Source organism: Vicia villosa, linkage group LG3 (assembly GCF_029867415.1).
Source record: "Vicia villosa cultivar HV-30 ecotype Madison, WI linkage group LG3, Vvil1.0, whole genome shotgun sequence".
NCBI classification, from domain to species: domain Eukaryota; kingdom Viridiplantae; phylum Streptophyta; class Magnoliopsida; order Fabales; family Fabaceae; genus Vicia; species Vicia villosa.
In genome coordinates, this window is record NC_081182.1 from 200,822,554 (window position 1) to 200,846,889 (window position 24,336).

At 35.2% G+C, this 24,336-nt stretch overlaps 2 protein-coding genes across 2 annotated transcripts; one reads left to right on the forward strand and one right to left on the reverse strand.

The window, feature by feature from the left end:
• The first annotated feature begins 15,002 nt into the window (after window positions 1–15,002).
• Window positions 15,003–18,390, forward strand: LOC131657114 (uncharacterized). The gene is made up of 4 exons (XM_058926606.1): window positions 15,003–15,325; window positions 15,405–16,941; window positions 17,038–17,708; window positions 17,810–18,390. Exons 1-4 carry the CDS (start codon window positions 15,273–15,275, stop codon window positions 18,204–18,206), a joined length of 2,658 nt encoding a protein of 885 aa, XP_058782589.1. The 5' UTR covers window positions 15,003–15,272; the 3' UTR covers window positions 18,207–18,390.
• Window positions 18,391–19,350: 960 nt separating this feature from the next.
• On the reverse strand, window positions 19,351–19,831 carry LOC131659725 (uncharacterized). The gene is made up of 2 exons (XM_058928877.1): window positions 19,688–19,831; window positions 19,351–19,596 (listed from the first exon to the last, which is right to left on the reverse strand). Exons 1-2 carry the CDS (start codon window positions 19,829–19,831, stop codon window positions 19,351–19,353), a joined length of 390 nt encoding a protein of 129 aa, XP_058784860.1.
• Window positions 19,832–24,336: the final 4,505 nt, after the last annotated feature.

Genomic DNA, 24,336 nt, shown 5'->3' on the forward strand with positions numbered 1-24,336 from the left:
GTTCAAAACTAGTTTGTTGAGAGTCTCCGTAATTTTTTCGTCCAAAATTACAGTTGCATCTTTTCCGTTCAAAAGTTGCAATTGAGCTAGGAATTGCAATTTTCTTCTTAAAAATTACAGTCTGGAGGATTTGCAATTTTGTCCTTAAATATTTCATATTTGAAGGAGTTAGGTAGGAGAAGCAAAACAAACGGCACCTTTTACTTGTAAAGTTTTTTCTTTATTGTTATTCTTGTGCTTTTCAATTTCAAATTTCCTTCATTTATTGTTATTCTTGTGTTTTAAATTTTTTACACGTAATATCGTTCGCTCAAGACGTCACTTTTCTTACCTTTTAGCGTAACACTGTTAGGTTTTATCTCCTATATAAGTAACAATTGAAGGAGGTAAAGAGGAAAAGCAAAACAAACGATGCCTTTTACTTGTAAAGTTTTTTTTTATTGTTTTGTTGTGCTTTTCAATTTTTTGTTTACTTTCTTTATTGATATTCTTGTGTTTTTGCCTTTCCTGTTGTTTCTGCTTTTTGTTTTCATAATTTTCTTGTACTCTTCTTCTATTGTTTACTTTTTTGGAAAATATGGCACTAATTCAATGGACTGATGATCTAGTGATAACTTTGGGAAAAAGCATTTGAGGAAAGAAGATGATCGTGAAACCCTAAATACTTGGGAATATATGCTTCTTATGACTCTAGAGTTGCAATTGCCTTGTATTGGCTGGATGGAGCTAAGAAACAAAGCCAAAGAGATGAGCGAAACTTTATTTCATACACTGAGACAGTTTTTGCAAAACAAAACCTGCCACCCGCAATGGACCGCAATGGATCAATACTTGGTGAATCAATCTTTCCTTTGGGGCCAGTATGTCTCTATCAATCCTGAAGATTTTGAGAAAAGTACTGAATCTGTTGTAGTTACTGGTGTTAAACGTAAGAGATATGATGACTTGGGTGAGGTGAGTCTTAAGAAAAAGAAGCATAATGTTGTTGAGAAGAAAGTTCACATGTCAAAAGAGGACATGAAATACATTGTGAAATCTTTGGTGGATATCAGAGAGGAGTTGGCTAAACAGAAAAAGATGATGGAAGATATTCAGTGCAATCCTTTTGAAAAAAAGTGAAGGAGAAAGTTTATGAGTGATGTTTTACTATGTTTTTAATTACTTTTATACGTTAGTTTTGTAGCAATACTGACATTTTATGCACTGTTTCGATATTCAATTATTTACTGCAAATCGATCAGTGTAATGAAAATATTGAATTGTCACGTTAATAATTGTTTGTTTGAAATGCAAGGAATTATCACTAGGACATGTTTGTTTGTAATCAACAGAATTGTCACTTTAGGCTATGTTTGTTTATTTTTCTTTCTATTATTACTATTATAACTACTTCATAAGTTTTCTTAACATTATTCCTCTAGTTTTTCCTTTTTACATGTTTCATAAAAATGTCACATTTCTTATCCTCAAATTTTCAAAAGTTCCCTTCTCTTCTCTCTCAAACCTCCTCCTATTTACCAAAAGAAACATGTTTCTATCTATTAATTGACACAATTATAAAAGGCATGTTAATTAACCATAGAAGACAAAATTATTTAAGAGTAATAATATAATGATAGCTTTGAAGATGAAGTTGAAGACGAAGTTGAAGATAAAGTGAAGATAATTGAGTCTTTGGATGAAGGGAGCTTTTATTGGGTTGAACAATACAAAGAGATAGTAGGAAAAAATTAGAGTTTTAGAAATAATATACATAGAGATAGTTAGTTTGAGTTCTAAACTAACTATTTTTCCGTTCAAAAATAGTTTGTTGAGAGTGTTTTCTATTTTTCCATTAAAAAATAGTTTGTTGAGAGGGTTTTCTCTTTTTTTGTTCAAAAATAGTTTGTTGTGAGTCTCCGTAATTTTTTCGTCCAAAATTGCAGTTGCATCTTTTCCGTTCAAAAGTTGCAATTGAGCAAGGATTTGCAATTTTCTTCTTAAAAATTACAGTCTGGAGGATTTGCAATTTTGTCCTTAAATATTTCATATTTGAAGGAGTTAGGTAGGAGAAGCAAAACAAACGGCACCTTTTACTTGTAAAGTTTTTTCTTTATTGTTATTCTTGTGCTTTTCAATTTCAAATTTCCTTCATTTATTGTTATTCTTGTGTTTTAAATTTTTTACACGTAATATCGTTCGCTCAAGACGTCACTTTTCTTACCTTTTAGCGTAACACTGTTAGGTTTTATCTCCTATATAAGTAACAATTGAAGGAGGTAAAGAGGAAAAGCAAAACAAATGATGCCTTTTACTTGTAAAGTTTTTTCTTTATTGTTTTGTTGTGCTTTTCAATTTTTTGTTTACTTTCTTTATTGATATTCTTGTGTTTTTGCCTTTCCTGTTGTTTCTGCTTTTTGTTTTCATAATTTTCTTGTACTCTTCTTCTATTGTTTACTTTTTTGGAAAATATGGCACTAATTCAATGGACTGATGATCTAGTGATAACTTTGGGAAAAAGCATTTGAGGAAAGAAGATGATCGTGAAACCCTAAATACTTGGGAATATATGCTTCTTATGACTCTAGAGTTGCAATTGCCTTGTATTGGCTGGATGGAGCTAAGAAACAAAGCCAAAGAGATGAGCGAAACTTTATTTCATACACTGAGACAGTTTTTGCAAAACAAAACCTGCCACCCGCAATGGACCGCAATGGATCAATACTTGGTGAATCAATCTTTCCTTTGGGGCCAGTATGTCTCTATCAATCCTGAAGATTTTGAGAAAAGTACTGAATCTGTTGTAGTTACTGGTGTTAAACGTAAGAGATATGATGACTTGGGTGAGGTGAGTCTTAAGAAAAAGAAGCATAATGTTGTTGAGAAGAAAGTTCACATGTCAAAAGAGGACATGAAATACATTGTGAAATCTTTGGTGGATATCAGAGAGGAGTTGGCTAAACAGAAAAAGATGATGGAAGATATTCAGTGCAATCCTTTTGAAAAAAAAGTGAAGGAGAAAGTTTATGAGTGATGTTTTACTATGTTTTTAATTACTTTTATACGTTAGTTTTGTAGCAATACTGACATTTTATGCACTGTTTCGATATTCAATTATTTACTGCAAATCGATCAGTGTAATGAAAATATTGAATTGTCACGTTAATAATTGTTTGTTTGAAATGCAAGGAATTATCACTAGGACATGTTTGTTTGTAATCAACAGAATTGTCACTTTAGGCTATGTTTCTACTTCATAAGTTTTCTTAACATTATTCCTCTAGTTTTTCCTTTTTACACGTTTCATAAAAATGTCACATTTCTTATCCTCAAATTTTCAAAAGTTCCCTTCTCTTCTCTCTCAAACCTCCTCCTATTTACCAAAAGAAACATGTTTCTATCTATTAATTGACACAATTATAAAAGGCATGTTAATTAACCATAGAAGACAAAATTATTTAAGAGTAATAATATAATGATAGCTTTGAAGATGAAGTTGAAGACGAAGTTGAAGATAAAGTGAAGATAATTGAGTCTTTGGATGAAGGGAGCTTTTATTGGGTTGAACAATACAAAGAGATAGTAGGAAAAAATTAGAGTTTTAGAAATAATATACATAGAGATAGTTAGTTTGAGTTCTAAACTAACTATTTTTCCGTTCAAAAATAGTTTGTTGAGAGTGTTTTCTATTTTTCCATTAAAAAATAGTTTGTTGAGAGGGTTTTCTCTTTTTTTGTTCAAAAATAGTTTGTTGTGAGTCTCCGTAATTTTTTCGTCCAAAATTGCAGTTGCATCTTTTCCGTTCAAAAGTTGCAATTGAGCAAGGATTTGCAATTTTCTTCTTAAAAATTACAGTCTGGAGGATTTGCAATTTTGTCCTTAAATATTTCATATTTGAAGGAGTAGGTAGGAGAAGCAAAACAAACGGCACCTTTTACTTGTAAAGTTTTTTCTTTATTGTTATTCTTGTGCTTTTCAATTTCAAATTTCCTTCATTTATTGTTATTCTTGTGTTTTAAATTTTTTACACGTAATATCGTTCGCTCAAGACGTCACTTTTCTTACCTTTTAGCGTAACACTGTTAGGTTTTATCTCCTATATATGTAACAATTGAAGGAGGTAAAGAGGAAAAGCAAAACAAACGATGCCTTTTACTTGTAAAGTTTTTTCTTTATTGTTTTGTTGTGCTTTTCAATTTTTTGTTTAATTTCTTTATTGATATTCTTGTGTTTTTGCCTTTACTGTTGTTTCTGCTTTTTGTTTTCATATTTTTCTTGTACTCTTCTTCTATTGTTTACTATTTTTGGAAAATATGGCACTAATTCAATGGACTGATGATCTAGTGATAACTTTGGGAAAAAGAATTTGAGGAAAGAAGATGATCGTGAAACCCTAAATACTTGGGAATATATGCTTCTTATGACTCTAGAGTTGCTATTGCCTTGTATTGGTTGGATGGAGCTAAGAAACAAAAGCAAAGAGATGAGCAAAGCTTTGTTTCATACACTGAGATAGTTTTGCAAAACAAAACCTGCCACCCGCAATGGACCGCAATGGATCAATACTTGTTGAATCAAGCTTTCCTTTTGGGCCAGTATGTCTCTATCAATCCTGAAGATTTTGAGGAAAGTACCGAATCTGTTACAGTTACTGGTGTTAAACGTAAGAGATATGATGACTTGGGTATGGTGAGTCTTAAGAAAAAGAAGCAGAATGTTGCTGAGAAGAAAGTTCACAAGTCCAAGGAGGACATGAAATACATTGTGAAATCTTTGGTGGATATCAGAGAGGAGTTGGCTAAACAGAAAAAGATGATGGAAGATATTCGTGCAATCCTTTTGAAAAAAAAGTGAAGGAGAAAGTTTATGAGTGATGTTTTACTATGTTTTTAATTACTTTTATATGTAGTTTTGTAGCAATACTGACATTTTATGCACTGTTTCGATATTTAATTATTTACTGCAAATCGATCACTGTAATGAAAATATTGAATTGTCACGTTAATAATTGTTTGTTTGAAATGCAAGGAATTATTATTAGGCCATGTTTGTTTGTAGTCAATAGAATTGTCACTTTAGGCTATGTTTGTTTTTTTTTCTTTCTATTATTACTATTATAACTCCTTCATAAGTTTTCTTAACATTATTCCTCTAGTTTTTCCTTTTTACACGTTTCATAAAAATGTCACATTTCTTATCCCTCAAATTTTCAAAAGTTCCCTTCTCTTCTCTCTCAAACCTCCTCCTATTTACCAAAAGAAACATGTTTCTACTATTAATTGACACAATTAGAAAAGTTTCATACCCTAATCTTTACCCCCTGAGATATCACACCTCCAAATACCTCATCAAACTCAAGACAGGTACTCAGAGCAGTCACTTATTTGTCTGATACCCAATCGAGGGTGCTCAAGGACAAAGGAGTTCAGGCAAAGGATCAATCAATATGAGAATAGCCTCTAATACAATCATAGGATTAAAATGATTCATTTATTCACCTATTTTGATTAGACAACAGTCATCAGGGCCCAGGTTTGCTCAGTTAGGGTTTTGAACCCATCAAGGACTAAAATCAGGGACCACATTTGGGAAACCCTAAAAAGCCCCAGGGTATCACTCAAAGACTTAAATCATCTTAAAATGATCTATATGACAATATCCATAAGGCATTACATTTCAATTCAAAATCTACAGTCATCAATTTCATCTGGTCGACAATTAGGGTTTTTGACCTAGTTCACCAAGATAGTTGACATTTAATCAGGACACGGATCCAAAACTCAAAACATGACTCAAGAACTTCTATTACCTCAATATAATTCATTCACATCATTCATTTAAGGAGGAGAGTTTGATTCATCACAAAATTCCAAGATTTCACTTCATTTGGAAAAAGTCAACTATGCAAGATCACCTTTGACTTTTACGATTTTTGGTCAAACCATGACTTTTAAGGATCAATATCATCAATATATGATTATTGAAGTCATTTGACAAAAGATATTCAAGAAAATTCATCAAGGATCAAAAAGTCAGGAATTAGGGTTTTTAAGGGCATTTTGGGAACTCAAAATTTTACTTACACACTCAAAAAACTCCCAAAATGAAAGTTGTAGATCTTGCAAAATAAAACAACATCTTACAATGCAACTTTTTTCAAGAAATCAATCATTTTAGAGATTTGGGATTTGGAAGTTATAGGTTATAAAAACTTAGAAAAAATTCTAAGTGTTTTTGACCTAGTTTTCTTCCAACTTTAGGCCCATTTTTCACAAATTTGCCAAATGATTTTGAAGAAACTCCAAAATAATGAATTGAAGTACATGTTAAGTGCTTTCGAAATTGTGTTCAACCTTCTCCAAATTCATTTTGAGCTAGGAGTTATGCTTGTTCAAAGTTGGCCTCATGAAGTAAAATTATAGGTCATGTATCATTTTGAAACTTTGCAATTTTGTGCAAATGACCTCACCAATGGATGCTACACGACCCATAACACATAAGAAGAGATGCCATGCATTCATTTTCACCATGACATGAGAATTGAAGAATATTCCCAAAACAAGAACATGTGATTATGTAATGATTACATTTGGGAATTTATGGCAAAGGGATGAATCACTAAAGGAATCTTCTCACCAACCAATTGGATCACACTCTGCATCAGAAATTTTCCCTAAGATTACAAGAGATCAAGGGATAGGGAGCTGGCTCGAAAATGCAATGATCACATCTTGATATTCTTTGAAATTTCTTCATGCTTAAGAAACCAAAATGACTTCACTAAGCAAGCTCACTCCTCTGCAATTACACTGAATTCTTTGCCTATAAATACAAGTGAATTCCTCAGTAATTAAACACACCAAAGCAACAGAAATCTTGCTTTCTCTCTTCTCTTCTCATACTTAGGTTTTTCAAAGGTTCTTTGGCAAGAAGACTCGGATTCTTCAAACCAAAGCTCTTCCTTTGAAAGTAAGTATTCAAACACATCAAGGGATGTATTTAGAGGTGATCCAAACCTCTGGAACACTTATGTACGTGGAGAATCATCATCTTCACCTCTCACTTGGAGCTGTATCAGTTGGGGTCGAGCAAGGAGTTTTGGGCAGTTTCAACCCAAGCCAAGCATCTCAACACCTTCTTGAGGGATCACTAAAGCTATCTGGGCCTTCGCAACAACTCTGTAGCACACTTTGATCAGAGATCAACCTCCATTTTTGAGGTAAGTTTCATGAACTTCAAACTCCATAATTCACACATGATAAATTAAAAATGAAGTTACCAGTTGGTTTCTGCACCTTTAAGGATCATTAACCCTAAATCAATTGCATCATATCATGCATATAGAGAATTTCATGTTAATTTCCAGTTTTAGGGTTCTTAGTGTTCATGCGTACGAATTTTGAATTACACTAAAAATAAAAGAAATCAAAGGATACCATCATAATCCTTGTTCAAAAACGAGCAAAATCCATGTTTACATCTTTGAGTTTGGTTGAGAAACGAAGGAGATAGCAAATTCAAATGTTTGAAGCTTGAGGTTGAAGATGAAGATGGTGGCGCCATTTTTCAAATTTCCTAGGTTTTAGTTTATTATATTTTGAATGGTTTGTGTTTAACCTACGAATTCATCGTAGTGTCCCATTGGTTACAGCGCGCATCCAAAAGCCTTGCCTTGCCTTAGGTCTGGGGTTCGATCCCCCCCTCGGACCATTTGTTCATTTTATTTTTCAAACCACTTTGATGTTTTGTTTTCACATATAATCATATGGTTGCCTTTCCTAAACAGGCCACGCGCGTGGCCCAGTTGGTATTTCTTTTGTTTGGTAACCTATAGGGTGTGGGTTCAACCCTTGGCAAGACAAAACCCTTTTTTTATCACTATTTTCTTTCATTTTATTTTACAACTTCACATAATTAATTCACCCATCAATTTAAATCATTTTCTCTTAATTTTTCACACACTTCTCATTTAATATATCTATTTTGAGAATATACCAAAAAATCATAAAAAAATATATTATTTTAATATGTTTTAATTAGGTTTAAAATCATATATTTTAAGTATGTTTTCATACTTTAAAAAATATAGTTATCACTTGATTTTCAAAACCTAATCTCCTGTGAATATTTTTGAGTTAAAACCCTCATCATTTAGGTCTTAATAGGGTATAGACTTTGTCATTACCCTAATCAAGTTGACTGTTGTCAAGAATTTAAACTGTTTCCAAATCTCCAATTAGCCGGACAATCGAGGTTTTTTTAGACAACAAAACAGTAATCATTTCAGATCATTATCCAACTGTTTCTCATAAACAATAAATATTTCAATGGGCCTCTAATAGAGTGTAAGTCCCAACACCTTTTTTTTTTCTTCTTTTCATAGTTTGTTTTCAAAAACTGTATTTACAGAATCTTCTTTCTGTTTTCAAAACATTCTCCTGGTATTTGAAGGGCATTATTCCCGGTGAAACTCTTCAGATACCTATGTGACCTTTGTCCATCTTCACTTCTTCTGTTTTCAAAAACCTTTAACTATTTATCATAAATATTCAACTGTTATCAATAAAACATCAATTGCTAGTGAGGCTTTGTACATACATCTTCAAAGGCCTCCACTCCATCCAGGTTAGGCTTTACAAGCTTTCAATTTACAGTCTTTATTTAAATTACTGTCAAGTATAAACTGTTTATATATTGTTTAGGACTACGTCTGAGTGTAACCCTTAGGACACTTAAACTATATATATATTATAGGACTATGGCCTAGGATTGAGAATGTCTTCCCGATGAAGGCTCTTTCCTAATTAGAGATCTTTAGTTCAAACCCTCAAGATGAATTATTCCCAGTGAAACATCTTTAAAAAACCTTAGAACCCAAACTAGGACACATTCACCCAAGAGGAGTTATTCCCGGTGAAACCTCTTACCCATTTGCTTAGATCCAAAATAAGTTCAAAACTACATAGCTTTCTCTTGTGCTATAACAAGGACCCTCGATGACCCTCGATTAGCCTCCTCTTGGGCTTTGTACAAGGACCCACAGGCTTCTTGAAAGCATTCCCAGCTTCCTCTTGAGCTTGTATACAAGGACCCATCAGGTTTCTTATAAACATAGGAACAGGTCTTTAATCATCTTTTAGCCTATCCTGGTGAGTTTTTTCCATTCTTTAAACCAGACTTTAAACAAGCTAAGAATGTCTCAATCTCACATTGAGTACACCTTTTGGAATGAGAGATATGGACAGTCTCTGTCACACTTATCTTCATTAATCTTCCTCAGCAGAGTCTAGGATCCATAGTTGTCTATCCTTAGTTAGTGTCAGCCTTAATCTTGGGCTTTAAACAAGAAGTCCCAACTAGAGGATCTTTCTGCCATAAAAACCCCTAGAAAGGGTCAGCCTCCAAAATTACTCCTTAAATCCAAATTCCCTGGAAGGGGTTAGCTTCCAAAATTAAACTTTCAAAAGATAAAACTCTCCAGTAGAGTAAAACCCCTGGAAAGGGTCAGCCTCCAAAATCAGTCCTTCAAAGACAAATTCCCTGGAAAGGGTTAGCTTCCAAAAAAAATTCAACTTTTAAATCCCCCGGTAAAGTCAATCTTCCAACCTGTTTCTTCCATTCAACAAAAGCACATACACCTCTTAAAGTCAAAACCATACTCATAGGTATTCCCTTAGAGATTCAGCCACAACCTTGGGCTTTATATAAGGTAGATATTAGAGTCTCCCCAGTGAGTCCTTCATCATCGAGTAGCCACAACCTTGGGCTGTGTACAAGGCAGATAAACCACATTTCCTGTGTCAAAGATTCCTAACCTCTAGGATCTTTTCCCCATAGAGTCATCCATACTCAATATTCCTCAACAGTCAGCCACAACCTTGGGCTTCATACAAGGCAGAAAATAATGACTTCCCTAGCTAGAGTCCGCCACAACCTTGGGCTTCATACAAGGCAGAAAATAATATACTCCCTAAGTAGAGTCAGCATATGTATATATATATATATATATATATATATATATATATATGTATCCCACAATTAAGAGTTAGCCACAATTCTGGGCTTTGTACAAAACACCAAATAAAATCCATAAAATAAAACACTTTCCAACTAAAGTCAGCCTCAATTCTGGGCTTTGTACAAAACACAAATTTCTTTAGTTAATTCCCAGTAAAGTCATTTTTCTAGAGTCAAATAAATCAAATCAAAAAGCCTTAAGCTTGGGCCTCATACAAGCCAGCTAAAAATCAAATCTTTCAAATAGTAGATAGACATAGCTTACCTCTATAGAGAGATGTTTCTCCTATCTCACCACATTCAATCAAACAAAAATTTCGATTTCAATTTCATTTTCAATTTCAAACATTCTCCCATTTAGGACTTTGAAAGGCATGCGCTAAGGAAAACAAACCCAGACTTGTACACTTTCCCTAATTTGGATGAGAATCCTTCTTTCATTCAAGAGACACGCGACTGGCATACTTGCAAACATACAAGTAAGGTCCCTCTCTAAATGAAATGAATTCAGCTTTTCTGTCACTTTTTTAATGTTTGTGGTGGAATAGTAGAAATACCTCTCTGTAGAGATAATTTCATGTCTCTTTAATGTAAACAGAGATTTAATTCAAGCTTCAACCTTGAGCTTGAAGCAAGGCACCAAAAATAATTAATTTCCCTAATTATTTCTCCTAACTACAAAAAGCTCGGACTTCCATGTGATTGTGTCATTTCATGTGATTGTTGTATCGGGAAAGGGCTTGATTCCCCCTTGTGGTGAGAAATCCTATACCCGGATTTGAGTGCAACATAAGATAGGATGGAGGATGTCTTCTCGGTGAAGGCCCTCTAATCTTGGTTCCCAAATCTACTCTTGGGATTTGCCTGGCTGGTTGTGATTAACTGCGCCAATGCATTCCGAGACTGATTTGTACCAGGAGGACCTAGAAACACATTAACCCCACTTAAAGCCTTTTTAGGACGAAGAGCGGTGATTACGAATGTAATTGTCACGCAGATACTACACTCAGAGAAAACTCTCTTATAGATACCAGTCAACGTATCTTTAAGATTGAGCAAAAGCTCTGAGAACCCTTAGAACCCGTTCTACAGGTACAAAAATCCTTATCCTTAGTTTACCCTGGGGCGAGGTTTGCGATATGACTCCATGACCACTATACCCTTCTACGCCATGTTTGTTTAAAAACTCTTGTGTGCGCATTCATTCATCATAATAACTAAAAAACAAAAGAGTTTTTTTCAAGTCGTTTTTCAAGGAAACTAAATAACGAACGTTTTGAACTTCATAGCAAGAGAGAAATGGAGAAAGGACTTAAGGATCTATACCATGGATTACGGAAGAAAGAGAACTAGGAAATACACCTTCAAGATTCCTAAGGTCGAGGAATTGGAAAAGCTCGAAAAACTGGTGGTCAACCCCCAGGCTTTCAAGGAGAAGTATGGAAAACTTCTCCCTCTTCTCAATACCAACATTGTGGATGGGATCCTTCCCACTTTGGTACAGTTTTAGGATCCAACGTTTCTGTAATACGGTGAACTGACTTTATCGAAATGTCGCAGATAGCAAGAGTCGCCATCGTCTTTTATTTTATCCAAATATCAGAAAGGCTAAAAGAACAGGAAAAACCTTTTAAATAAAAACTGAGTTCGGGGGGTAATTTATGCAAAGGGAAGGTGTAAGGCACCCTTTGCATCCAAGGTTTTCCATGGGCTCTTAATTGCTTAGCTCACTTTTGTTTTCAAAATGTTTGAATTGTTTGAAAAGTAGTGTGTGAATAGAAATTTGAATAAGAACTTTAGCTTGTAGATAAGCGTAGTCTTTTTGAAAAGTATTTGAAAATTAGTGGGAAAAAGAGTTTGAATTTGAATTTGAATTCGAAAAAGAGCAAGCAATTAAAAAGCAATTACCCTAAGTTTGAAAAAATATTCTTTTAGCTTTTCAGAGTGAAAGGGTCTATCCATACCATAAAGAGGGTAGGAAGTCTTTCAATTGGATGTTTAAGGGTCATCGAGAATAATCGTTCGCCACAAGACTGTCCCTACCAGAAAGAGGGCAGGTCGTCTAAGGGAAGGATATAATAGTCATTTTATCTTTTTAGGCATCACGTGAGGATACCTTAGCAATTGGGACAATCATCACATTTTACCGAGGCAGCTTCGAGGGAGTTTCAATAACTTTGAAGGCAACATTTGCTTTGGGTATCCTCCGAATCGAGGGACTCGACAATTCTTAGGCAACAAAATTAAGGCAACAAGGCAACAGTAATAAGGAAACAAGGCAACCAGAGGGATTACCCTAAAGGTGCGTGTGTGGCACAATCAGGTGGTTAAATTCACAATAAGTTATCTTGTAATTAGGTGATTCTAATTTAATTCGGGGTTATCACTCCCTAGGATTACTAACCATGCATAAATATAAATAGTATTAAGTGCCTTCAAGGCCAAACAATACAACCTCGAAACAGATACAAAAAAAAACATTATGGGAATGGGGGAAAAGAGGAATAATAGATCTGACTCGAGTAATAATTAAAGAAATCAGATAGGTTTTAGGGTTACCGACTATTGAGCTTTGGCGGTTGGCTAACCTTGAAAATTTGGAAAAAAATAGAAAACCAAGGGTGAGTGTATTATCGATTCACTAACAGTCGAGGCTAACTTTAATCTGATAAAAATAAAGCAAAATTAAAATTAATATGGAATAGAACTTAGCTTTTGATCAAATATGGCTCGTAATCGGAGGTAGCCTCGAGGTTAACCCTGAAAAAATTGGCAAAGACAGACAGAAAAGGAAGTGAGTGCAAAAAGAGTCCATTGAGCTTCGAGGTTAAACCCTAATCAGTTCTATAAGGCCAACAAATATTTAAATAAAATAATGAGATCGAGACTTAGCTTTGATCTGATATGGTTCGTAGTCGGAGGAAACCCTGTTACTAACCCTGAAAAAATTGCACAAGGAAGGAAAACAATTCAGTGTAGGCATGATCTTCGTAAATCCTGATCAGGGCACGAATTAACTATGGTTAATAGAATAAATAAGATCAATTTAATTAATTATTGGTATTCTACCTAATTAATTAAATCGGAAAAAATAGGGTTTCGATTAAATTCTCTAACCCTAATATGTATTTTAATCAAAAAAAAATTGATAATTATTTAAATAACTAAGCAATTAAATTAATTTATTTAACCAAATAAGGATTATTATCATCAATTAAATTAGTTTAACAATTTAATTATAAAATAAATTTTTTCAAAATAAATTTTTTTTTTTTATAAAAAAAGATTTTTAGAAGAAATTTTGATTAAAAAGATATTTTAAGGGAATTATATATAAGAAAACAAATAAATAAACAAAATAAAAAACAAGTTATATAGTTAAAAATAAAAAAAAAGAATTAGAAGAACTCAGCTTGGATCTTGCGTGGGGAGTCCATGAGGGAGCACCATGGGCAAGCACTTAGAAGGCGTATGATCACGTCTCCATAAGATCTGATGGTTGAGGAGTGATATGCACCATGGTCCATCATAAGGCGCGTGCACTGGATTAGTAAATGACTGAATGTAAGAATTTTGTCTGAGCCTGGCCTCGAACCCAGGACGTGATGGTCAAGAGAGCATGAGCATTGCCATGTGTGCTGCGCATTAGTAGTCATCACATGAAGGAAACAAAATTGCTATAAGCGAAAACAAAGTTCGAAATTTAAAAGAAAAAAAAAGCGCCGGCCAGATCATCTTCTTCCTTGTGGATGGCCAGAATTTCGACCACAGTTTGCTTCACCATTGCTATAAGCCTGCAATCCTTCAAAAATCAGAAATACACAACATGAATTCAAGGTAAAACCATGGATCGAATCGGAATTTCTTCCCGAGCATAATGGCACAAGTCTCATGGTCCAATTACTCCTGTGTTGAAAAACCCCAAAACGAAACTTTACTAACCCTAGCCATGGCACCTGCTTTAACCTGCGTTTGAAACTCAATTAAATTATCCAGAAAGCTTCGAAACATGATTAGGAACACAATTATGCGATCAAAACATATTGAAGATGCTCGTAGATACAAATTCGATTTCGAAATTTTTGGGACAAACCGTGACTCGTATCTTCGTGATTCTGAATGCTCTAGATAATGGTGATGTTATGGAGACCTTCAAAGAACACCGAAGAATCGTTTTTGAGGCTTGTAAGGGTATGAATCAGTCCCAAAACCTGTCCTTCATGGCACTGAGTTCGTGTTTTGCTTGAAGCTTTTCCATGATACTTGATGCTGTCAATCCTTATGAATTCATCCTTTTGTTTTTTTTATGATATACCTGCTACAAAATATCAAAATAAAACTTGTTGATATTGATCATATATAGTGTTAGTAGTGTTGTTTTTATGATAGGGCATGAGTTTGTCAAACGTGGAACCGATTGCAAATGCTTCAGATCCTTCTTTTCTTCTGCAAAGACAGAGTGTCGTAATTCTTCCGCTTTGACATCTCCTCTTCTTGTTTCTGCTATTGTTTACAGGTTGTGAGGACCTGGAAAATCAATGACAAGGCTAAGATAGGCAGTGTAAGAAATTATAAAATGTTAGTGAACAACAACTTTTACAGGGCTAGCTTAGGATTTCCTTCTCTTGGCTGAATGAAAGCATCGTATTTATATTAAAAAAATATTAGGCAAACTAAAAAATAGAATAAGATTTGATGACAATTAACCAATAATAATCGGAATTTTAAATTAAATTGGCTTAAATGCACTTTAAGTCCCCCTATTTTAGTTTTTCTAAACTTTTGGTCCCCCTATTTAAAATCTCAGCTTTTTAGTCCCCCTATTAAACTTTGACCGGGTTTTTTTTGGTCCCTCCTCATTTTTGTGTATGTGGCAATTGAGAAAGCTGATCTGGCTGAAAATAATAACTGCCACGTCATTTGTTTGAAATTAAAAACTAAAAAAAACTTATATTAATTCTGAAATAATTTATTTAATTTTGAATTATATCAAAATCATTTATTTAATAATAATATATTAACTTAATCAATTAAAAATGAAAAACATATAAGTAAAACAATTGTTCCCAAATCAGTTTTAGAATTTCATTGTGCATTCTTCATTCTCACCCTTCGTATTCTCACCCTTCGTTCCCAAATGAATTTCTGAATTTCATTCTCACCGTTTGTTCTTAATCTCTCTCTATCGTGTGCGTTCATCATCTCTCTCTATTGAAGCTTGGTCTGAATCTACCTACCATTGGATTGACGTGAAGAAATCCACCGTTGGTCCAAAGATGAACAACCCTCCTCAGCTATGGAAAAACAAAGAAGTGAAATTTTGTTTGAGGTATGTGAAGTTTTGTTTGTATGGGTTTAGGGTTTATACTAATTTCTGAACTGAACATGTATTGTAATTTGTTTTTCAGACCATCTCATACTCAAACCATTAGATTAAGAATTCATCATAGGGGACAATTAGTTGACAAACCTGCTAAATGGTACGTTAATGGACAAGTCTCTGAAATGAATTGGGAGTGGGATGTGGATTATATTTCATATATGCAGTTGGAAGGTTTGATAAGAAATGAGGGGTATATGAATATCAAGTGTATGTGGTACTGGAACCCCAAGTTTAGCTTTTCTCGTGGCCTTAGACCTCTTAATTGTGACGCTGATGTGGTAAAACTTGTTGAGGATGTCTCTGGATATGAATTGGTTGATGTGTATGTAGAGCATTCCATTGGCATTCCCGATGTGATTGATGAGGAAGTAGAAGTTGAAATTAATGATGATTGTGCTCCAAACTCGGATGATGAGGAAGTGGAAGTTAATGATGATTGTGTTCCCATCACGGATGATGATGCTCAAGTTGAAAATGAAAATGTCGAGGATGAAGTACTAGTAGGGAGTGAAGACGTAAATGATGATGATGCTGACTATGTCGGAAGTGAAGGTGACTTGGACAGTTTTAGTGACACTGAGTATGAGTGTAGTGATGAGATTGTTGACTTGGATTGGACAACAGTCATACCTTTTGAGAACTTAGGTGCTAAGGTGAACAATTCTGATGTTGATGATGACTCTGATGTGCTGCTTACACCTCCTGATAGTGATGATGATGAGGAACATGAGAAGCTTCCCGCTTATAAAAGTGGAGAGATATTCAAGTTTCAACTAGGTATGATGTTTAACAATAAAGAGATGGTTAGGGATGCCTTGAAGGAGTATGCAATGAAGATGAAGAAAAATGTTGCTCTACAAAAAAATGATGGAAAGAGGATGGTAGTAAAATGTATCGATGGTTGCAAGTTCTACATGAGAATTACTAAACGGGTAGGGAACCAATTCTGGCAAGTTGCAAGTCTAATTGATGAACACACATGCCATATAACTCCATATAATAGGCAGGAAAAGACAACATGGCTTGCCAAGAAATTTGCACATATTCTAAGACATAGCCCTAACATGAAACCAGTGGGATTGATTGCTAAAGCTGTTGAGAGATGGGGAGTGAAGTTGTCTCATGATCAGGCATATAGGGCAAAAAGAAGGGCTATGGATTTGATCCAAGGTGCTGGAATGGACCAATTCACCCATTTAAGGCGTTATGCACTAGAGCTACTAAAGTCAAACCCCAATAGTAATGTTGTGGTGCAATGTGCTGATTCTAATGAAGGCCCTGTGTTTGAGACGATTTATGTGTGCTTAGATGCGTGTAAGTCTGGATTTGCAAAATATTGTAGGCCACTTATCGGTTTGGATGCTTGTTTTTTGAAAGGCGACTTTGGTGGACAATTGATGGCAGCTGTGGGGAGGGATGGAAATAACAAGATATATCCTATTGCTTATGCTGTTGTGGAGGCTGAGACAAAAGACTCTTGGGAGTGGTTCATCAATATTCTAATGGAAGACCTAGAAAGCATAAACCATAGGGCCTATGCTTTCATCTCAGACCAACAAAAGGTAACCTCTAAACGTAACATTCTTTTGATATCAATGTATAAGTTTTACTCAATATTCTTTTAATATTGTTTTGCTCTCAATGTACATCGATGTCAGGGCCTTTTACCAGCAGTTCAGAGTGTGAGTTCTCATGTGGAACAACGCCTTTGTGTGAAGCATCTATATGGAAACTGGAAGAAGAAATATCCTAGGTTGGAATTGAAAGAGGTTATGTGGAGTGCAGCAAGGGCTACAACCGCTGCAACATGGGATAGGGCAATGCTAAGGATGAAAAGGTTGAATGAAGCTGCTTGGAAGGAAATGAAAGATATCCCGGCACAATATTGGACCAGGTCACACTTCAGGACTTATTCTAAATGTGACCTACAAGTAAATAACATGTGTGAGGCTTTTAATAGGGCAATTCTAGAATATAGAGATAAACCAATCATCACTATGTTAGAAGGGATTAAGCATTATTTAACTAAGAGGATTACTAGTCAAAAATATGCATTAAGTAAGTATAGTGGTGATATTTGCCCGAGAATACAGTTGGTGATTGAAAAGAACAAGAAGGTTGTAGAGAATTGGACACCTACATGGCATGGTGATGATGATTTGGCCATATATGGTGTGACAAATGGAAACGAAACATATATCGTCAATCTAAAACAACAGACATGTGCATGTAGGAAATGGGATTTAACTGGAACCCCATGGTGTCATGCCATAACTTGCATATGGCAAAGCAATAAAAATCCAGAAGAATATGTCTCTGAATATTACAGGTTTGTTTCAACAAATATCTATTATATGCTTAACATGTGTATTGTTAGTTGTCATTCTACGCATAACATATGTATTGTTTCATGTCATTCTCTGTGCACAGGAAGACTACTTTCAAGGAGACATACTCAAATATAATCTTACCTACCAATGGGCCACAAATGTGGCCTCTTGATGACCAAGTATCAATCAACCCACCAATTATGAGAAGGGCAATTGGACGACCCAAAAAGATGCGAAACAAGGTCAATGATGAGCCTAGAAACCCACATGTTCTTCCTAGAAAGCTGCCAACTGTTACTTGCCATAAGTGTGGAGCAATGGGTCACAATAAGAGAAGTTGTAAGGGAAAGAGGGCTGCTGACCGGGCCATCCCAAAAGGTGGAAATAACAAGAAGGAAAAGAGTGGAAAGATGAAGAAGAAGAGTACAGATACAAATGCATCGGAAGTTGACAGCTCGTCTCAAGCACCTCAGCCAACACAACAATCTCAACAATAGTATGGCAGCTGTAATGCCAAGTTATTTTGATGTCATTCTGATGTTATGACAATTGCAATCCTTAGTTTCAATTATGACAATACTGCTATTTTGATAATGCCTAAGTTATTTTGATGTTTCGCAAATGTAATTCCAACTGTTATTTTGATGTTTAATATGAAAACAAAATTTTGATATTGTCAAATGTATGTTTTGCAAGTTCTATAACATTGAAAGTTTTTGATATTGGCAAATGTATGTTCTGCAAATGTATGCACCTTCTGTAGTGGATGATGCGTTCTTGTTTGAGCCTTTAGTGACAATTATGTATCTGTGTTCTTGTTTGAAATTTGGTGATGAGGTGAATGGAGGGTGTTGCCCTCTTGTTTAATACTAGTGGCTTTTGGTTGCTGTAAATTGTTTTGGGGCTTTTGGTGACATAAAGAAGGTGTACTGTTTTGGGATGCCAAATTGTATGTTTTGTTTAGTGCAGTGGGAGTATTGTATCTTGGCGTTTTGGCTTTTTTAAGAGTTGATTAATGGGTGTGTCATGTGTGATCTTGTTTGCTTGGCCTTAATGTGGCTACAACAATTTTATATGTTTGGGGTTTGGCTTTTATTTATTCAAGGATAAATGACAATGGGTATGAATAACGGGAGTCCCCGAACTTATAGTCACCGGTGTCTAAGATTTTCACCATTGCTTTACTAAAAAGAGTTAAGCTGTGCTAATTTTGGTGTTTGCTGCTAAGAGTCTTGGTCATGAGTTGATTTTATGATTTTGTCATGAGTTGGTTATCTAGGTGGTACTGGAAATTTCTTGGTCATTAGTGAATGATGATGCATTTTGTGGTACATGTTATGCATCACTCACTGAAGTTAATTTTCGTGCAAAAAAAAGAAGAACATTTTAACTCAGTAAAGTGATGGCAGCCACCCCACCCTATGCACATCATAATATACAACCAAAAGCTAATCATAATAATTGAAACAAATTTGGAACAACATTTTTTCATTCATAATCCTTGTTTTACAGTAAGCTACTAAACAACAATACCAGAACAAAGTTGTTTCAAAATCCTATTAAACTAAACAACAACACCATAACAACACAATGCAATAATCCCATTAACACCATAACACCATTACACTTTCAGCTTCATTCCTACTTCATTACACTTGTTGCAACTAGTCCCATTAACAACACAATGCTCATCCCAATTGTAAACTTCAACTGCATTTTCACAAACTTCATCTTCATTGTCAATTGTTCCTCTTTCAACTTGCATTCGTTAACTTTATTCTTCTCTATAATTAAGCTTTCATTCAGTAAAGAAATCAACTCTTTTTCTCTTGGAGTCAACTCTTCATCGTACCAAACAAAATGATTGCACATTTTGTGTCCCTGGATCTAAAAAAAAATGCAGAAAAAATACGAATTTTCAATCAAACGGAAATAAGTTCGAATGAGATGAATTACAAGGCTTACAAAGCTTTGATACCTTGTACATTCCACACCCATAGAAACGGCGTCCTGGATTAGCATCGGTCCATGCCGTCATCAGTGGTGCATCCAACCCACATCTACATTCGTCACGGATGAACGACGATTTGCTGCGATTGCTTCCTTGAGAAAACCGGGACATGATTGTTTGAGAAAAATGGTTGTATTTCAAACGCTAATGGTGGAATTTAAGAACGGCGAAATGTTGAAGGTGAAGAGCGTAGCTGAAGAACACGAAACAATTAGGGATGCTGTTCTGAGAAATTAGGGAAAATGGTTTTGTTTTTTGAATCTTCATATAAATTTTAATCCATATTACTATTTAAGTTATTAATAAATTATTTAGAATTAATATAAGTTTTTTTTTAGTTTTTAATTTCAAACAAATGACGTGGCAACTATTATTTTCAGCCAGATCAGCTTTCTCAATTGCCACATACACAAAAATGAGGAGGGACCAAAAAAAACCCGGTCAAAGTTTAATAGGGGGACTAAAAAGCTGAGATTTTAAATAGGGGGACCAAAAGTTTAGAAAAACTAAAATAGGGGGACTTAAAGTGCATTTAAGCCAATTAAATTTGATTTGATCTCTAAATTTGGATTATTTTGATCAATGTCATAGAAACTATCCTAAAATAAAAGTGGAATGAAATAAATTCAAATATTTTTTGTATTTTGGATTTTTTTGACTAAAAAAGCATGAAATCAAGATTTAAATGGGAAATTAATATTTTTGAAAATTGATTAAAATAAAAAACGAAAAATACAATTTAATTAATAAAAAAAGACATTTTTGTGATAAATAAATAATAAAAAATAAAGTTAGTAACAAAATAAAAAGATGAAAAACGTCAGAAGTGGGATTCGAACCCGGGACCTTACACCCGCAAGTCTTACACTCTTCCCAAATGCGCCATCAATTTTATTCGTAATAAAGTGACATTCGCAAATATATGAGGGAAAATTTTGGGGTATGACAGCTGCCCCTGTTCAATCTTCTTAAACCTGAAGATGTAGGTTGGTTTGTGTGCCTGCCAGAATCTGAAGATATAAGAGGATTGAACACTAGAATACCCAGGAATTTGCCCTGGCTGAAGCAGGGACTTTTACCGGAGACGGGCTTGAAGATACCGTCCAAGTGTTGGAAAATATGTATGAGACGGGCTTAAAGATGCCATCTGATCTGGATAAATACGAAAGTCAGAATAAGTCGTACGTTAGACTATATCCGAACTTGAATTATTGAGAAGTTTTTGTTAGAGATGGGCTTACAGATGCCATCTGGATGTTGGGAGTGTGAAGTGAATTAATTGTAGTGACTCTATTGTCATGACTCCATTGTCGTGACTTCGTTGTCATGATTGTTTCTGAACTGAGTACTGGGATTAGATATGTGACTCTTTTGTCGTGACTCCATTTGTGGTGACTCAGTTGTCGTGATTCCATTATCGTGATTCAGTTGTCGTGGTCTTTTCTGAATTGAGTGTCATGATTAATTTTTTCTCTTTATTTGATCGTGTCAGTACCGTTCGTAGTAACCGAATTAGATTTTTGAAGGATGATTGTGTCTACACCGTTCGTGATGATAGAATTAGATCTTGGAAGGATGATCGTGTCTACACCGTTCGTGATGATAGAATTAGATCTCTTGTCGTGTCAGCACCGTTCGTAGTAACTGAATTAGACTTTGGAAAAGTTGATCGTGTCCACACCGTTCGTGATGATGGAATTAGATCTCTTGTCGTGTCAGCACCGTTCGTAGTAACTGAATAAGACTTTGGAAAAGTTGACCGTGTCCACACCGTTCGTGATGATGGAATTAGATCTCTTGTCGTGTCAGCACCGTTCGTAGTAACTGAATTAGACTTTGGAAAAGTTGATCGTGTCCACACCGTTCGTGATGATGGAATTAGATCTTTGAGAGTTGATCGTGTCAGCACCGTTTGTAGTAACTGAATTAGATCTTTGTATTCAATGTATGAATATGTTTATGGCATATGATATGTGAATATGATTTATGTTGTCTTGATTGAGAAAATAAATCTCTATGTCCTTGTGATTTTGTTGTCTGATCTTGTCTTGAAGATGCTCAGCTGGAGATTTATGATTTTTTCTTGGGGATGAAAGCGATTTGAATGATTGATCTTGATGTACCCTGACCGGGGATAAGAGAGATGAATAACCCTGTTTAGAGAAGATAAAAAGTGTCGGGGGACCGACAATGTCGTAGATGTAAACTCCGCTTGAGGAACTAAGTCTTTGTTGGGACGAGAACATTTGAAGATATCTTCTTAATGATTACTCTGTGGGGATATGATCTTGTGAACCTGGCTTTGTGGGACGACATGGATGACTTGAACGTTGCCCCCAGTATTATAGTAACGGTCATTCCTGGACTTGCATTGATTAGGACACACAAATTTGTGTTGGTTGAAGTGTTAAACATGCATTGCATAGCTCTGCCCCGGCTAGTAGGGACTTCGAAGAGATTTGCCTCATAAGGACCTTATGAGATGTGTTCTATGGGTGGCATGCCCCTAGTACTTAGTATGATGCCCCTGACTGATTGGGAAGTAGTTTCAGACCTATTTGGATGCATGCCCCTGATTGTTTCGGCATCCTTGAGAGATTCTCGGACTGTTGACTTGATTGCCCTAGATTGATTGGGAAATAGCTTGAAACCCACTTGGGATGTATGCCTTTGATTGTTTAGACTTTGAGAGATTCTTGGAATCTTGACTTGATTGCCCCAGATTGATTAGGCAAAACGTGTCATGCCCCCTGTATACGTAGAAGACATTGCTTCTTGGAGTAATCTTTGTTGGTCGGGATAACTTTGAGTCATTAGTCATACCATGTGAAAATTCTTTCTGATGCTAACATTTGAAATTATGTAGCAGAATATGTTTAATAATGAATTCATGAGATGCAATGCATACGTCTGTCTTGAGTTTTTTGAAAAACATTAAAATAGGAGATGTAAAAGCGTGATATTTGTGAAAGCATGATATTTGTAAAAAACGAAATATCAACTCGGTGTTTATAGTAAACCTTAAGGAGTCAGGATACCTTTTTGATGACAGTATGCTTTCGACTAACCATGCTTCAGTTAGGACTTTCAAGGGTTGTAACGTGGCTTGGTTCACGGTTTGAGAAGCAAAGGATAACGGCTCAAAATTTATTTGTACCCATCCCTATCTTCATGATGTTCTTCGATCCTATGCTCAGTTAATTCTGTGTTTAAGTTTTTAGCCAAGCTTGAAGTTGTAATATTGATATTTGATGATGGTTAGAGCACCGGAACTTTTATTTGGACAGACAGTCATCCTTTCGGGTAATACTTTCTTTTTGTCGAGGATTTGTAGTGACCTATTTTGAAATGTTTTCTTTTGTCGAGGATTTTTAGCAACCTCCTTTTTTACTTTGTTATCCCTAACTTTTGCCTGAACTGTTTATTTTGAGATAACAATCAGCGGGATGTTTTTGATTTTTGATAAGTCTCCTTCATAGGTTTTGACTAAACATCTTTTTCTTTTTGGTGGACATTGACTGCCTGACTTGATGGTTGCGGGAACCCATCATTATTTGTGTAAACAACAACTAGTACAATCGAGTAAACTGAGTAACTACCCTTCCCCAGGTTATGATTAAGGGTTTAATTTGTGTGAGAAAGAAACTTCTACTTCTTCGGCTCAAACGGGGTTGACGAGGGATTAACATCCTTATATCTCCACTGTTTATGAATTGAAACAATGCCTGTACATCATCAACATAGTCCATTCAAAAGCATATTGTATGAGGTTGCGGTATCATTTTCGTCATCCTCCCTTAAAAAGCTTACAGCTTAGCAGGAGTTGAATATCAAAAAATATATGCAAAGTAAAGACATAATTTAAAATGAGTGATAGCGAAATAATTTATTCAAGACAAACATATGCAATGCACTGATGATGATTATTAAAACAGATAATGTCTATCATGAGTCAAATGTTTAAACAAATAGAAAAGAAACTTGGAAATGAAACTAGTTCTAATGATCCAAAAGTTCATCCGTCTAGACGTCGGTCAGTCTTGTCATGACTAGGCATAGGAGCGGTGATCACCATAGGAGTTTTCAGGAGGGTTGAATTTGATTTCCCCGTCATCGATCAGATCTTGAATCTTATTCTTCAATGTCCAGCAATTGTTTGTGTAATGTCCAGAACTGTTGGAATGGTACGCGCACTTTGCATTGAGTTTATAGCCAGGGGTGGAGGTGTTAGGATTCTTAGGAGGATCCCTCAGAGTAATCAGTTCGATCTTCAACAGATGTTGTAATGCTTGAGCCAATGTCATATTAATTTTGGTGAATTGACGCTTAGGTGCATCTGGCTTGCGTCGTTGTTGTGGAGCTGGTGTAGAGATCAGAACCGCCCAACAGATTGGTTGCGTTCATTACGGCCTTTCTGGTTATACACAGAATCACTTATATGAGGTTCCTTAGGTGAAATGAAATCAATGATCTTGTCATCGATTAAGTCTTGAATCTTATGCTTCAATGGTCCATAATCCTTAGTATCATGACCAAGATTGTTCGAACAATAAGCACATCTTGCATTGTAATTGTACCCATGAATAGGAGTGCCTTCAATTCTTCTTGCCCCTTGG

Excerpts from the sequence above, each read along its gene's own strand:
- LOC131659725 (XM_058928877.1), bottom strand. The coding sequence starts at position 19,831 with ATGTCCCGGTTTTCTCAAGGAAGCAATCGCAGCAAATCGTCGTTCATC. Across the intron at positions 19,597-19,687 it reads ATGGGTGTGGAATGTACAAG|ATCCAGGGACACAAAATGTG; the intron begins GTATCAAAGCTT and ends ATTTTTTTTTAG.
- LOC131657114 (XM_058926606.1), top strand. The coding sequence starts at position 15,273 with ATGAACAACCCTCCTCAGCTATGGAAAAACAAAGAAGTGAAATTTTGT. Across the intron at positions 15,326-15,404 it reads GAAGTGAAATTTTGTTTGAG|ACCATCTCATACTCAAACCA; the intron begins GTATGTGAAGTT and ends TTTGTTTTTCAG. Across the intron at positions 17,709-17,809 it reads TATGTCTCTGAATATTACAG|GAAGACTACTTTCAAGGAGA; the intron begins GTTTGTTTCAAC and ends CTCTGTGCACAG.